The sequence below is a fragment of the Atta cephalotes genome (genome assembly GCF_000143395.1).
Source record: "Atta cephalotes unplaced genomic scaffold scaffold00007, whole genome shotgun sequence".
NCBI classification, from domain to species: domain Eukaryota; kingdom Metazoa; phylum Arthropoda; class Insecta; order Hymenoptera; family Formicidae; genus Atta; species Atta cephalotes.
The window spans coordinates 7060377-7077876 of record NW_012130071.1 but is presented as its reverse complement, the minus strand read 5'-3'; the positions used below and the strand labels follow the sequence as shown (position 1 = coordinate 7077876).

The window sequence follows — 17500 nt, the reverse complement described above, 5'->3', positions numbered from 1 at the left end:
TTATCTGAGATCGACGCTTTCTGGTTTACATTATTCTTAGTTTAGATGTGCTAAATGATAATCCGATAATTCAAAATTACTTTAATATCTGTTCTCTAGTACCTATTCTAAGAAGTTATAAATAATGATCAAAAGACGCCGTTTCTTCGTAGCTAATGATATTTTAGTCACTATTTGCTACTCAACGCACACAGTAACTATGTTGCTAATGTTGCAGCTTTAAATTTAATATAATTCCATCGAAGTATATATAAATAAGACTAGTGTATACTATTTATATGTTTGTGGTGAACAGTTCGAAATTGAAGATAACACTTAAAGCTTTTGGCTTATATTAACGTGCATAAAAATGATAAAGTACTTAATATATTTAAGTAGCTATTATTAATATTGAATTGTTCTTGTCTCACGACAATGTGTTAATTATATTGAATTTGTTGTAGAAATTTCAAAATCAAATCAATGACCAAAACAAAAGGAAGAAAGTGGAGGTTATTCCATGCTACTGATTTTCAATCTTTGATGCATCCAAACTTTACCATAAACAAAATTTTCGGAATATTTCCATACAGGATTAAGGCTTCATCTTTTGAAATGTCTAAACTACGTTATATTCTGTGGACTATTATTGTCTGTGTAATCTTTATTTATAAGTTGATAATATTATATGATCTCAACCTCTCTGGAAAAATCAGGATTAATATACATATAATTATTTCATCAAATTTTTCCATTTTATATGTATTCCTTCTAACGGTTATTTCTTATACCTTGAGCGAATGCATTTACTTCAGACTATATCAGATATTTCTTCAAGATTGCCCCAGCAATCATATCAGGAACTATCCAAATTAATACACGCTAAGGACATTTTCGGTTTTTTCTTTCAATTTTGGTTAGCATCAGTGTACCCCTATTTTGAGGTTTCCGGTTTACTCAAAGTGTTCATATTTTTTGTCGGATCGTTGATATTTCAAATGGATATGCTATACATAAATTGCGTTTGTGTCTTAAAAGCCTGTTTCAAAGAAGTCAACGATAATATGAAGAATTTACGAAAGCTTGTGATGAATAATATTCCCAGATGGATTCATCATGAGCAGAGATATCCGTTTTTGTTGATAAAACTTAAGGCTCTAAAGAAACAGCATCTGATGATCAGCAACACATTGCAGATGCTGAACGCAATCTTCAGTCTGCATCTTCTTGCTACTATAGCCTTATACTTCAAGCAGATAATATTCTGCGTGTATTTCAATGTAATACAATGGCAAAACGGGATATCCTTGAATCAAGATAAGATTTATAATGCAAATTTCATATCACTCTTAGTATATTACTTTACAAAATTTACATTGATAGTATGGGTTTGTGAAACTGGCAAAAATGAAGCGATAAAAATTGGCACTATCATTCATGATTTGCTTAACAGCATCAGAGATGTACAAATTAAAAATGAGGTAGTAAAGAAAAATATAATTCTATTTAAAAACTTGTTAATATATATGTATATTGTGATCTTTATGCATAAGATCTAACTAATAAGTTATATTTAAGTTTAACATTCTCGTTACTTCATTTTTGTTATCTTTTGATTTCTTGTTGCAGTTAAATCTGTTTTCCTTGCAAATATTACATTGCGATAATACATGTTCCGCAAAAGGTTTTAATATAAATGCAACGTTGGTCACTGAGGTGAGTAAAATTAAAGATGTTCCGTAATTAAGTAATATTACATATATATGTATACATATATACGTATTTCATATTTTGCTTTTAGATGGTGAGTGGCGTTGCCACGTATCTGCTAGTCTTAATACAATTTTTAATCATTACGCATTCTTGCGACAGTACACAAGATGCAATCAATTATACACAAACGATTTAATTTATATTAATATAAAGAAATGCGTTTGGAAATATTGAAATCTTTTTTGTTTTTATGTAAATATTTTGTTTCTCTGTGGATATAATTATCCGAAATTTTTAAAGAAGCATACTTATACGACATATGTATGTACAGAGACAGATAAAAATCTTGTATCACGTATATTAATGACATATGACATAAATAAGGTTGTAAGAGTTTATTTGTTTAAATGCATTATATTAATAAATAAATGGTATCTTTAAATTAAATGTGACATACTATTTAACATTTTATTTGTTCTTGTTAAGCATAAAATAGCAAATAATAATGAAATAATAAAATTATTTAATTTCAATATTACTGATATATAAATATATATATATCTGTATATGAAGACATATACATATAATTTTAATACATATAATTTTTTCAAATTATTTTCTATGGTGATATACGTAATATTCTCTAACTGAATTGCAATGCAAGTAGCAGTATATATATTTTATGAATATTATTTAATTATTAATATCTTTTAGACTTTTATTATTATTGCTTCGTTTATTCGCTAAATTATATAGTTTTTCTTCGTGAAACTTGTACAATATGTATAATTTTAAATAATACAAATTTGCTTTAGCAAGATTTATTTAGTGTATTTTATAGGTACTACGTATTTTAATTTTATATCGATGATAAATAAAAAGTAAGCAATAAAATAAGTATATTTATCAAATTTCCTGAAAAATACAATCATTTTTGCAAATTAATACTAAGTATATCTAATAATAATGGATGTATTATGTTTGCAACATGATTTGTATGATTCAATAATAATTCGCTTATAATTATTTATAAATAATTATTATAAGCAAATTATAAATAATGATTTATTTAATATAAAACTATAAAGAAAAATTAATCTGTTGATGAAGGAAAAGGAATTATTAATTCAGTTATCAGTTCATTTATCAAATCATTTATAATTTATGAAAACCAATATTATTAATTGTTCTTCATTACAAATTTATTTTTATTTTATATCAATTACATATGTACACAATTACAATATATTTTTAATCAAACACACACTGACATTTTTAAATTAAAAATTACAACGGAATAAATATTTAAAATCAATATTATTAAATTGATGTTGTGGTATAGAAAGCCAAACATTATTTTAGTCTAAAAAAGAATTTTTAAAAATTCTCAAAGTTATTATTCCATAAATTTTAAGTAGTCGATGCTTTTCATTTACATAATTTATGATCTTAATTCGATTGATGATTCGTATCTCAACAATTACTTTATTAGTTTTTTCTGTACATCAACAATTACTTTATTAGTTTTATGCGCATGCGGCTTGAGAAGAATAGACGCTAATCGAAGAAAGCCATTCGTTTCATGGCTAACAAATAATATCTGACTTTTGAGTCGTGTCTCACCTATTTGATGCAGAAACTACGTTTTGTGATACAGTTTTAAATTTCGTTCGCCAGATGCATACAGATTACGTGCAGTGCATATCAATTTACATACTTGATGGAAATATTAAAAAGATAGTATTTGCAATAACGTTCGTATTAATGTTTACAATACATTCACAAAGTGTATTAATAATTTTTAAGCATTATTAGTCTTATTAACAGATAAAATTGTTTTCAAAATTTTGTTAATTATGTTCAATTTATCGTATAAATTTCAAAAACAAATCAAAGAACGAAAAAGATGACTATTTCACGCCACAAACTTTCAATCGTTGATGTATTTCAATTTCATTTTCTGCAAGATTCTAGGAATATTTCCATACAAGATCACGGTTTCAACTTTTGAGATTTCCAAATCACAATACATTCTGTGAATTATTATTACCAGTGCCATTTGCACTTATGAGCTAATAATGTTCCATAAACTCAATTTTTCTTGAAGAGTCAGACTTGAAGTACCTAAGACTATTTCGTATAATTTCCATTTTATATTTGGAGCATTCGGTACAATTGTTTGGTATGTTTTGAACGATCCGCGAATGCATTTGCTCCAGACTATATGAGAAATTTCATTAAGATTGCCCTCGGAGTCATATTAAAAGCTCTCCAAGCTAATTCATGCAAAAGGTATCTTCTGTTTTTTTCATTCTATCGTGTCAATTGTTAATGTTATTTTTAAATTCTTTCGAGATGGCTATTGATACTTCGAGCCATTGAGAATATACATCGTCATGATAATGTTTGGATATGTTATATATGAATCGCGTTTATGTCTTAAAAGCCTGTTTTAAAGAAATCAATGACACTCTGGAGAATCTACGAGAACTTGTGATAAATGATATCTCTAAACTAATCTATCATGAGCAAAGACATCCATTCATGCTAACAGAAAAGCTCTCAAGAAACAATATCTGATGGTCAGCGGCACAGTAAAAATATTGAATATAATCTTCAGCCTGCAGCTTCTTGTTACCATAGTGATAGTTTTTCAAGCAGATCACTTTTTTCCTGTATTTTCATATAATGCAGTGGCAAGACGGATTATTCATTAAACTGGATAAGCAGATTCGGAATCAATTTTTGTGTCATACATAATGTATTATCTTATAAGAATAATGTTAATTGTGTGAGCCTGCGAAACCGGCAAAAATCAAGCAGTAAAAATCGGCACTACCGTTCATGATATGCTTAATACCATCAGAGATGAGCAAATAAAATATGAGATAATAAAGAAAACGTCATATAATTTGTAATTTGTAATTTTCTAAAAATATTTAGTGCACTACAGTTACTATTTTTATATTAAATCCAGTAAATTAGTTTTTATTTTATTTTTATAAATTTTATTTTTATAAATTAGTTTTTAAATCTTATTTATTCTTTGATGTCATTGCAGTTGCAACTGTTTTCCTTGCAAATATTGCAATGTGATAATATAATACTTTCTCCGCGAAAGGTCTCACTGTGGACGCTGTACTTCTCACTAAGGTAAGTAAATGATAATTAGCTCTTTAGTTGAGTATATATATATATATATATATATATGTATATATATGTATATATATTGTTTAGTTTGTCACTTCAATAGATGGCAAATAGTATCACTACGTATCTATTAATTTTAATACAATTCTTGGGTACCTCGCATTCTTGTGACGGAAAGACTGCTATCAATGTTACAGAAAGAATTTAATTAAAAGTATAATCGAAAGTATAATCGAACAAGGATATGCGTTAGCAAATATTGAAAACTATTGATTTTCGGTATTTCGTTTTTATCAGGTAAAAATACAATCGTCTGACTTTCCTTCTGTAGAGACATACGTACATTAGATACAAGAACATATCACGTATGTTAATAATTAATGGTATAAATAGAACGTTAATATTTTATTTATTTAATGAACCATATAATGTTGATGAGATCACTAAACATTATTTACGTTATAACGTACAATATTACGTTTTAAAAACGTACACTATGTTTTAAAAAAAAATAGCTTTCTTAAAGTTAATATGACTACTGGCCAAGTTGTGTACGCTATATTGTTTGCTATATTGCGACACATCGCAGAATATGGTTCTCGATTATTTTTTGAAAACGCATATGCAATGTCCTAGACCAAGAATAAATATTTTACTATCGTGTTGTGTGCTTAATTGCCATGTGGCAAATTATCAGTAAAATGTCATGTGTATAGAAAATCTTATTGAAAAAAAAAGTTAGAAAATATAAATATATTTAGCAGAGATCAATTGAAGAATTGAAATCAGCAAATAAATAAATCAGATAAATATATTTTTTAATTTATTTATTATAAGAACTGTGTATATATATATATATATATATATATACACATAAACTGTGTATATATACATAAACGCAAAAAATTCCTTTTATAATATATGGTTATGTGTAGTGATTTACAAGAAGTATGTTATTTTATGCTTGTATTTTTTTTCTTTAAACTACAATATAATCTAATAATATAATCTTTTTATTTTTATCTAAAATCTGACTTAACATTTATCAATAAAAAAACGTTCACCAAAAACTAGTTTTCGGTATAGCCATTCAGCCAGTATAATGAGCATAGCATACGTAGCGTATATAACACATAATGCTCTGTATGGCCTCAGCATATATGACGTAATAAATAGATTAAAAAATATTACATTTGTTATTAACAATTCAATTAATTTTACATGTTATTTATCATAAATACTACAAATAATTTTGAAAGTAAATTTAACATTTAAAATTGACTTAAATAATTTGTTAAATGCAAACAGTATACTTGTTATTTAAATTTTCTTATCAATAAAAATTTAATTAAATTTTTATTAAAAGATAATAAATAAATTATTGCAATAATAATATTTGACTTTTAGTAAATTAATTAAAGTATTAAATTAGTATTAAAGTATTAAATTAGTATTTTTTTCTGTTCTTATGTGCATAAAAAATAGGAGATATCAACTAATATAATTTCTTACTCATAAACTATATAAAGTACTTATTAATTTTACATCAGTTAAAAGAATACATCAAGCAATTTAAATATTAATTAGATAAATTTTAATCAAAATGTGATTTAATCAAAATGTGATTAAAATTACATTATTTTCGAGAAAATAGCATTGGTCTTATAATGTATACCAATTCAATTCATTTACATTACTGTTATTATTACTATTTTTGTTTGTGTTAATAATATTAGGTATGGCAAAAAGTTCGTGGCGTTTTTTTAATGCCATCTAACGGGAAAAACGCCACGAACTTTTTCCCATACCTAATATTTACAATTTTACAATACTTTAATTTTTATAATAAATACAATTTAAACATAAATTTATCTTCTATAAAAATATCTTATTTATTACATTTTAGTAGACTAATCAAGAGAAAACAATTTATTTAAATTATAATGAGTTGCATAAATTTAATTTAAGAAAAATGAAATTATCGATCTTCATTCAAATAAAAAATGTGTATCGTTATTTTTGTGTTGAATATTATTATTTAAATATCGTTACAATCAATTTTATACTAAATATTATTACATAAGATAATAAGTTTTGTTAATAAATATACTGAATTTTAATGATATGAAAATAGTGTATATCCTTGCTTATACATAAGTAAGCAATTGTTTTAACAATATGAATACTACAAATTAAATTGATAGTTAATGCTTTCTGTTTTACTGTGGCTTCATTAGCTCTATATATGATCTACATTTGCTGGATAAACTATCGTATGTCATGACAAATACTTCATTACTTTATGCGCTGCATTCCTAAGGTGAAGTACTAAATAATGAATGACACATTTTTATTTCATGGCTAAATAATTTCTAAATTGCGTCTTATTATTTCATATAACAATTACTCGCAGTTTCAAATTTAAATTCATCAGGTATAGACCGATAACGAAAGAACATATGTTAGTTTATGCATTCATCGTGAAAAAAATAAAATTTTAAAAACTACACTATAAAAAGAAGCTTTTGCAATTATTTTATTAACGTCAAAGTATATCGATAGTGTAATAAATAATTATTAGTTTATTATCTATAACTTCAAATTGTAGTTCACACATTTCGCTAATCATGTCCAATCTGTCGCCGAAATTTCAAAGACAAGTGAAAAGCAGAATGTGGAAAAAGTGGCGGCTATTCCATGCTACAGACTTTCAATCTTTGTTGTATCCTTGCTTTATTTTCTCTTCTATTTTGGGAGTGTTTCCATATAAGATCAACGCTTCGATTTTCGAACCATCAAGATCACGTTATTTTCTATTAATTATTATTGTCTGCGTCACCTGCGTTTATGATCTGACAAGGCTTTATGAAGTCAACATATTAAATAACAGGAAAGAAATAACCGAAAAAATTCAAGACAACTTTTCTTTTATGCTCGCAAGTTTCATAATAATAGCCTCATCTATTTTGAGTAGTTCACGAATGCGTTTACTACAAACCATATTAAGAGTCTCTTCAAAATTGCCTCCAAAATCGTTTGAGAAACTATCTAAGTTAATACACGCTAAAGATATTTTCATTCTTTTTTACTTAATGGGACAATCGGTGACGTCACTTTTACATTTCCATCAATCAAATGAGTTGTTTTTTGCAACAGCAGTAATGGAACATTACATTAGTTTACAAATATTACAATTGAATATGCTGTATGTGAATTGTGTTTTTATATTAAAGGCTTGTTTCAAAAGAATCGATGACAATTTAATGATTTTACGAGAATTCATGATTGAAGATAAATCGCATACTCCTAGATTGATTTATTACCACCAAAGAAACCCACTTCTGTTGGAAGAACTTAAGGTTCTACGAAAGGAACATCTGATGATTAGCAATACAGTGCAGATGCTGAATAAAATTTTCAGTTTGCAGCTTTTCGCGACTTTTACCATAGCCTTCATCGAGATTACTTTCGAAATATATTTTAATACGGTGCAGTGGAAAAACGGGCTGTCTATCAATCTGACTAAGCAGGTTCACAACTCGTTTATAATATCCTACTTGACGTATCATATTCTAAAAATATTATTAATAATATGGAGTTGTGAAATCAGCCAAAATCAAGCCATAAAAATTAGCACCACTGTTCATGATGTTCTTAATAGTACCAGCGACAAAAACATAAAATATGAGGTACTAATAAAAAAATTCAATTTCTAGATACATTTTTTTAATAATTCATATACTAATAATTTTTGTATATATACATAGTATATAACCAATTTATAATTATATTTTGTATCTATTTGCAAATTGCTAATAAATGTTTTTTTATCTGATGTTGCAGTTGCACCTGTTTTCTTTACAAATACTGCATAGCAACAATACATTTTCTACGAAATTTTTTGCTGTGAATGCAACTTTTCTCACTACGGTAAGTAACCAATTACATTAATATTGAAGATTTAATATAGAAATGATTTAAATATCTTAAAATTAAAGTACAACATTTATTTTTTATTTTTTTAGATGGTGGGTACTGTCACTACATACCTTTTAATTTTAATTCAATTCTTAGTCTCATCACATTCTTGCGATGGAAAGATTACAAAAAACAATTAATTTAGAAAGGTATTAAAATAGAATTTAAAAGTATATAATAAAAAAACATTTTTGGCAACTAAAATATCATTCTAGCTATTTATTATTTCGAATGTGACATAATTATCTGATATTTTATATTTGTACACTTAAATGTGTATAAATGTATTATCTAAGTATAGTTTAATTAATAGTACATGATATTATATGATAAACAATATTATATATATAAAATATTCTATTTCAATTTATTGTGTCTTAATATGCTTAGCAAGAAATAATTTGCAAATCATAGCTATCTCCATATATAAATTAAGTTCGGAAAATTAATATTAATAAAAATTAAATTTAAATAAAAAATGTATACTAAAATATTCATATCAAATATTACAGTTAAAAACCAATATTATAATTATATTTCACCATCACAATTATATTTCGATCATATTTTCTTTTTTCTAGATAAAGATGTCAAAAAGATATGAAGGTCATTCCCACTTTTTAAAATGGAATTATATGATTTTTTAACATAATATAATATGTATATAATTATAATATATATATAATTTCTGTGATTATTCTAAAAGTATTAAGTTCTATAAAAGTATTAAGAGATATAAAAACCCAATAGTTTATATATATATATATACATAACGTACATATATACATATATATACACATATACATATATATATATATATATATGCACACGCAAACACACGCACGCACGCACGCACGCACGCACGCACGCACGCTCGCACGCACGCACGCACGCACGCACGCACGCACGCACGCACGCTCGCACGCGCGCGCGCGCGCGCGCGCGCGCGCACACACACACACACACACACACACACACACACACACACACACATGCAAAATTTAATCTCAAAATAATGAAAAAATTAAAATTTAAAAAAGTTAAATATCTTAATTTGAACGAATATTAACAAATCCTTCAAAACCAACAATTATCATAGATAATTAATAATATTCGATATTTCCTGTTTTATGTATGCAAATGTTTTATGTTTTGTATTTTCCTAATGAGCATTTATATGTACAGGATGATGGATCTATTCGTTACAGCAATTACGTTTCTTTTATTTCATATATTGTATCCCAAGAGGTGATACGTACTGTTCGAAAAGCTCCATGGTTACTTCAAGCCAACAAATGATTCGTAAAGTATATTTTTGACTTTAATTCATAGCAATTTTAAACTAAAACTTATCAGGAACAATGTCCATGTCAGTTTCGGCATTTGCGAAAAAAACAAAGATAATGATTATAGAAAAAAAGCTTTATCAAGATTACATTAAAATTGAAGTATTGAAATTATAAGACACAATTGATAATTGATTTTTTTTAAATAAATTATATCATTATTTGTGCTTCGTCAGACGATACAACTTCTGTTTAAACGAATTTTTTATTCGACTTTACTATACAAAGATAAAAACAGTTGTTATATTAACAACAGTCATATATGGAACATTCTATATATATTTTTCAATACAATATCAATGCGAATAAGATTATTAATAATGTACAATATTATGTGCAATTGTATAATATTAAATAAAAATCGAAATTATTATATCTCGATAGGCTTGAATTGGGAAAAATAATTCATAGTCCATGATTATCTTGATATAAAAATTAAGTTCGAAAGACAAATTAATGACAAATTAGTTTTAATTAATTAACACAAAAAATATGTACTAATACTTTTTACGTCAAATATTATACTGTCATATATTAAAAACAATGTTTTAATGTAAATAAGAAAATGTAATAAGAAAAATTTTAATTTCTCAAAAATGTTTAAAAATGTTGCATATACAATTCTGAAATCGAGCAACTTAATATCGGTATAAACTCTTCGAAAAATTAATAATAAAATGTAAATATTATATATTTTCTAATTTGTATGTTGATGTAACCGCGTGTTACATCAACATATTGTTGATGGTGAGTATGTCAAATTATTTTATAAATGTGATATCTTTTCTAGCACAGATATTATATATATAAAATAAATCGATTAATTATTTGTAAAATTGATCAATTGATTACATTTTATAAATGCATTGTCTTCTCTAGACATTACATTTTTAAAATAACCGACATCTGACTAATACGTATAAGCATTAATGCAACATGCAGTACAAATGTAACGTAATAAATAAAATAAAAAATTATATGTAAAGATAGATCATAGATTATGACAATTATATTTCATTTCTTTACGCATTGTATCTCAAGGGTGACATAAGGATCACTCAAAGAGCTCCATGGTTACTTTATGACTAACAAATAATCCTTGAGAATAATGTCTTGTAATAGCAATTGGCAGTCTTAATCTGAAACTCATAGAATGTGAAATGGAGTAGCGAAAAGTCCATATTAGTTTCTACATATATTTCAAAGGAAGAAGAAACAAAAGGCAAGAAAATATATTTAGACACTTTCGCAATCGCTCACATTAAAACTAAGAAGTGCTTCTAATGAGATATTTATATAATTAATAATGAGACTAGCAATTTTCAAGCAGTTTTTCCACGATACTTCGTTAACGTTCAGTCCGTCATCGAAATTTCAACGACAAATCGAAAGCAAAAAAGGAGAAAAGAGATGGTTATTCTACGCCACAGATTTTCAATCTTTGATGTATCCTTGTTTCATATTTTGCCGCATTCTTGGAATACTCCCATACAAGATCAACACTTCATCCTTCGAAACTCCTAAATCTTATAATATTCCATCAACTATAATTACGTGTTTCTTCTGCTCTTACTCATTAATAATAATATGTATGGGAAATATTTGTGGATGGTTCCATGACAACGTACCCAGAAGTATTGCAATTAACTCTTTCTACATATTTGGCAGTTTCATACTGATTATTACGTTCGTCTTAAATAATCCACGAATACGTTTGCTTCAAATCATACTTCAGATCTCTTCACGACTATCTTCAGAATCATATCAACAGTCGTCTATGCTAATTCACGCCAAGGACATTTTCGGTTTTTCTTTCTTACTCATCCAATCAGCGTTGTGTTGTGACCCGAACTTCGTCACCAGTATTGTGACCCATTTATCAACACTCTACATGCTTCTGTTAGTGTTTATGATGGATATGCTATACATAAATTGCGTTTGTGTATTAAAGGCTTGTTTCAAAGAAATTAATGATGATCTGGCAAATTTGCTCATAACAAACAATAAATCGCATTCAGCCATATGGATCTATCATGAGCAGAGAAACCATCTTTTGTTGATGAAGCTTAACGACTTGAAGAAACGACATTTGATGGTTAATGATATAGTACAAAAATTAAATATAATTTTCAGTCCGCAACTCCTTGCAACCATAGCCTTATCTTTCATCGAAGTGACTTTTGAATTATACTTCAATATGGTAGAATGGAAAAACGGATTGTATATCAATCTGGCTAAGCAGATTCATCACACTTACGTACTAACCTACATTACGTATTATTTTGTAAAAATAGCGTTGATAGCATGGGCCTGCGAAACCGGCAAAAATCAAGCCATAAAAATTAGGACTACTGTTCATGACGTGCTTAACAACATTAACAACGAACAAATCAAATACGAGGTATTAAAAAATTACATTTCTATTAATTTTTTTTTAAATATTTCGTATAGTGATACACATTTTTTATAAGTAAAATATAATCACGCAATTAATAATAACTTTTCTTAAATATATTTTAGATATTTTTTATTATAATTTATTTAATATTTTTTATTATAGTTGCACTTGTTTTCTTTACAAATAATGCATTGTGATAACATATTCTCCGCAAAAGGTCTCTCATTGAACGCGACGCTTGTCAGAGCAGTAAGTTATCAACTGTTTACCGTAATTATTTGAATATATTTTTAAATTAAATTCTAGCATTTAATTTATGATTTTTTTTTTTTAGATGATGGGTACTATCACTACATATTTTTTAATTTTAATACAGTTTTTGATCTTGTCGCATTCTTGTGATGAAAAGACTGCAAGCAATGTTACACAAACAATCTAAATCAGCACAAAGAATCTTATAAAATATATATAAAAGAAATTTATTTTTTAATATTAAAAATACTTTCTTTTTTTATTGCGACTTTCTAATGTAATCGATCAATTTCATATTTGTACAAATATATTTAAACATATAACATAATTATATTTGTTTTAAGATTCTCTTAAATTATTAAAGTCTTCGTAAATAAAAATAGAATATATGTAACGTATTTTACAACTATGATTATTTAGAAAGTATTTATTTTTATTGAAGATATTTACAACAAATTTCTTATCTAATACATATTAATTTTTATTTATACTTCAATAGATTGTACCGAAAATTAAGACAAATTAACAATTATATTTAAAGTAAATTTAATATTTAATCAATATTTCGTCTAGATACATTTATAATTCAAGTTTTATTTCATTTTTATAGAAAGTTTTATTAAATTTTTATTAAAAGAAATGTATTATAATGTGATCGCTTCTTTCTGTTATTGTGCTTAAAATGTAAAAATCTAATTATGTTAAGATAATTTTTTGTCCAGACAATTTTTGTTATAGATCATATGCTGTATCTTTTGTTAAAAAATTAATAAATTATTAGTTGGAATATTAAGATACAATTAACTCTAATTTAGATATCCATTTATATTAATTCTAAATTTAAATAATAGGGGTGCGCGCGCGCAATATCATTAAATTTTACTAACTTTGCATTCATACAAGATATATTCGAAAAGTATTCGACACTATAGAAAAGAACTATTTCTAATTGTTGTTTGGATCAATAATTACGTCTCCTTCAAAATACTCTGTTTTGGAAGCCATAATTTTTTTTCAGCTCTGCTCTTACTTTCGGAAGCAATCTTTCTTGAAAGCGTTTAAAATATCCAGCAAATACCTCATTGCATTTTGTGTCCTCCACATCATCAAATCTCTTTCTTTTTAATTTTGGAAATAATCAAAAATCACACGGAGCTATATCCGAATTATACAGAGACTGTCAGACTTCGAATATTCATGTTTCGTCAAAAAATCGAAGATAATGAGATCAATGGATAAATTATCGTGATGAAGCGCCAATCAACATTTTTTCACAAATGAGATCTGTTTTATCTCACTGCATGAACAAATTCGTTACTTGACGCATTCGATCATTGTAGAGAACTTAAAAATGCTACATTCACGATTTTGAACACTTACACAGTGTACCATTGACTGAAGAACTATCAGATTATGCCGCTTGACAGAACACTTACAAATAGAGACTCTCTCCATAAAGAACACTCGTGTTCTACAATGGTACATTCAAGTACGAAGATATTGGCATAGGTCGAACTTTCCAAACTTCATATATATATGTTTTTCACTACAATGTTAATGTTTCGCAAAATGCAAACGACATTTAATAGATGCACAGCAATATACAACAATATTATATTATAACAATATTATATAAAATTATATTACAACAATATTATATTACAACAATATTATATAAAAATCTAGATTAATCCGTTATTACAACTGACATTTCTCCATCAAATTATTACTATTTATTGCACTTCAATCTGGTAACTTTTCAGATAAATATGTTGTATAAATTGTGTTTATGTAAAAGCTTGTTTCAAGAAGATCAACAACGATTTAGAAAATTTGTTGTTTGTATGATCAACCACATTTAGTCAAGTGGTTTTATCACAAGCAGGAAAACTCTTTTTTAAGCTAAAGGAGCTTAAAGCTTTGAAGAAATGACATTTAAACGTTAGCAAGTGCAGATACTAAATATAATTTTCAGTTTCCACAGTTTCTTGCAATCTAATCATCATAATTTACATCATAATCGTCATTACTTTCGAATTGTACTTCAATATGATAGATTGGCGAGATGGATTGTCTATCAGTTTGATTGAATCAGACAGATTAACCATAGAAATGCAATGCCCTACGTTGTATTTTATGCTGTCAAAGTAACATTGATAGCGTGGATCTACGAAACCAGCAAAAATCGAGCCAAAAGATATAACACTATTGTTCATGATCTGTTTAATAACTAATAACGAGCAAATCAAACATGAGGTATTGAAAATTTTAATTTCTGTTTATTTTTTTCATATTCATATCACGATACATTTTTTATATACAGAATAAGACATTAAAGTATTACAAGTTATGTAACTACATATCATTTTTTTAAAATTATATATTTTCTTTATATTAATTGATTCATGTCATTACTCTGTGCATTAAGATATGTTTACAAAAAAATTACAGTTTAGAGATATTTTATGTTCCAAAATAAAATATATCTTATAAACTGTCAATTTTTCAATATCTCTATTTTAATACTTTTATATAAAATAATTAGAGGAATCATGATATGTATAAAAGAAAAAATCATATTGTCATTTAAAAAAGTAGAGGCAATCTCTAATAAAAAATCAACCTTTAAAAAATCATTCTTTTAAATTGATTTTATCATTATTTGTTCCCATTGAACTCAACTTTTGTCTAAACATATTTTTGATTCGCGTACTTTCAAAGATAAGCTTATAATAAATGTTCACCTTATATATTATATATAATATATATATGTATATATACTGTATATAATTATACAGTTTATAATTACGTTTCCCAAATCAATTTGTAAATGTTTTTTTATTTAACATTACAGCTATTTTCTTTGCAAATACTGCATCGTGACAATATATTCTCTGCAAAATGTCTCTCTCTGGACGCGATACTTCTCACAATGAGTGAGTAAAACAATCAATTAACACAATTGTTTGAATACCTTAAATTAAATTACAACATTTACTTTATAATTTTGTTTTTATAGATAATAGGTATTATCACTACATACATTTCAATTTTAATACAATTCTTAATCGCATCGCAATCTTGTGATGGAAAGATTGTAAATAATGTTACACAAGCAATCAGGCATTCATAACAAGAAAGTTCATAAAATATAATGGATAAAAAATTTATTTTTAAGTACTGAAATACTTTCTCTCTTCTTTATAATTGCAATTCTTGTAACGCATCGGTTAATGTTTTATATTTATACAAATATATTTAAACATATAAGGTAGTTGCTATTTGCTTAAAAATGTTCCTAGATTTCTAATTTATCAAGGATTCTACAAATAAAAATAGAATACATGCAACATATATTGGCATTATGATTACTTAGAATTTATCGAAAATATCGATTTACGATGAATTTCTATCTAATATTTAAATTAATTTTTATTTTACGTCAATAATTTTTTGTTATTAAAAGATGAATAATTATATCTAAAGTAAATTTAATGTTTTAACGTTTAATTAAATATTTTGTGGAGTTTCATTTGCAATTCAAGAGAGAAGGCTTTATTATAATAATATATATTTTTTATTTAAATTTATTTTACTATAAAAATTTATATTTATCTGAAAATATATATTTTTTTTTATAGAAATCCATTAAATTTTTATTGAAAGAAATATAATATAAATGCGTAGTAATATTCGTTCTTTTTGTTACTGTTTTCTTTTATTATTTTCTTGAAATGTAAAAAAGTATCTTAAAAAATTACCCGAAGATCATTTTTTGTTTTTAAGTCATGTTGTAAAATTAAATGTTATAAAATTAATCATATTGTCATTAATTGGAATACTATATTACATTCCCGAGAAAAAATGTTATATATAAAAAATGTATACATATATGGACATATCTTATATATAATTGTATATGAAATATATCAATTTTTTATATAATTATTTTATATACAATATATATAATTTTATGTAATTTTATATAATTATATACATTATATGTATATGAAACATTTTTCTTAGATCAATAATATTATACAATAACATTAGATCAATACTATCTACTTTAAATAATTGTTTAGATTAACTTTCATCTAAATAATAACATTGTTATTTCATTATCACTTATTTTTATTAACTTTGCATCCATTATATTATATTATGTATACCTTTCGCTACAATGACAATGTTTCACAAAACGCAAACAACTCTATTTAATAATAAAGGTATACAATATTATGCACATTAATACACATAATACCATATTATATGAAAATCGCAATTATCATATCATAATAATTATATCATAATATTCCCGAATAATAATTTGTAGTAATTTCATTCTAATATAAATTAAATTTTTAAGATATCAATGAGAATGTTACTTTTAATTAAACAAAAAACTGCGTTGATAATATTTTTATGTCAAATGTTATAATTCAATCATAATATATTAAAAATAATATTACAATAAAAAATGTATGAATTAAATAACAAAAAAAAAATTTAGTCTCAAAATATTTAAAACGATGAATGTTTAATTTTGAAATCGGACAATCGATATTAATTATATTTTTAAAAACTAATAATTTATCATTATGCATTCGACAGTTTCTGTTTTACATGTACAGATATGATTATTCTAATGAATGATCTATATATATATATATATATATATATA

General features: G+C 25.6%; 1 protein-coding gene and 1 pseudogene across 1 annotated transcript; both read left to right on the top strand.

Moving 5' to 3' along the window:
• Positions 1-1043: 1043 nt before the first annotated feature.
• Positions 1044-5143, top strand: LOC105627020 (annotated as a pseudogene).
• A 2980-nt stretch (positions 5144-8123) lies between these two features.
• LOC105627019 (putative gustatory receptor 28a) lies at positions 8124-13003 on the top strand. Its single transcript, XM_012208299.1, has 5 exons — positions 8124-8372; positions 8686-8772; positions 11902-12567; positions 12727-12813; positions 12899-13003. The coding sequence occupies exons 1-5, from the start codon at positions 8124-8126 to the stop codon at positions 13001-13003; spliced, it is 1194 nt and encodes a 397-aa protein (XP_012063689.1).
• The last annotated feature ends 4497 nt before the right edge of the window (positions 13004-17500 follow it).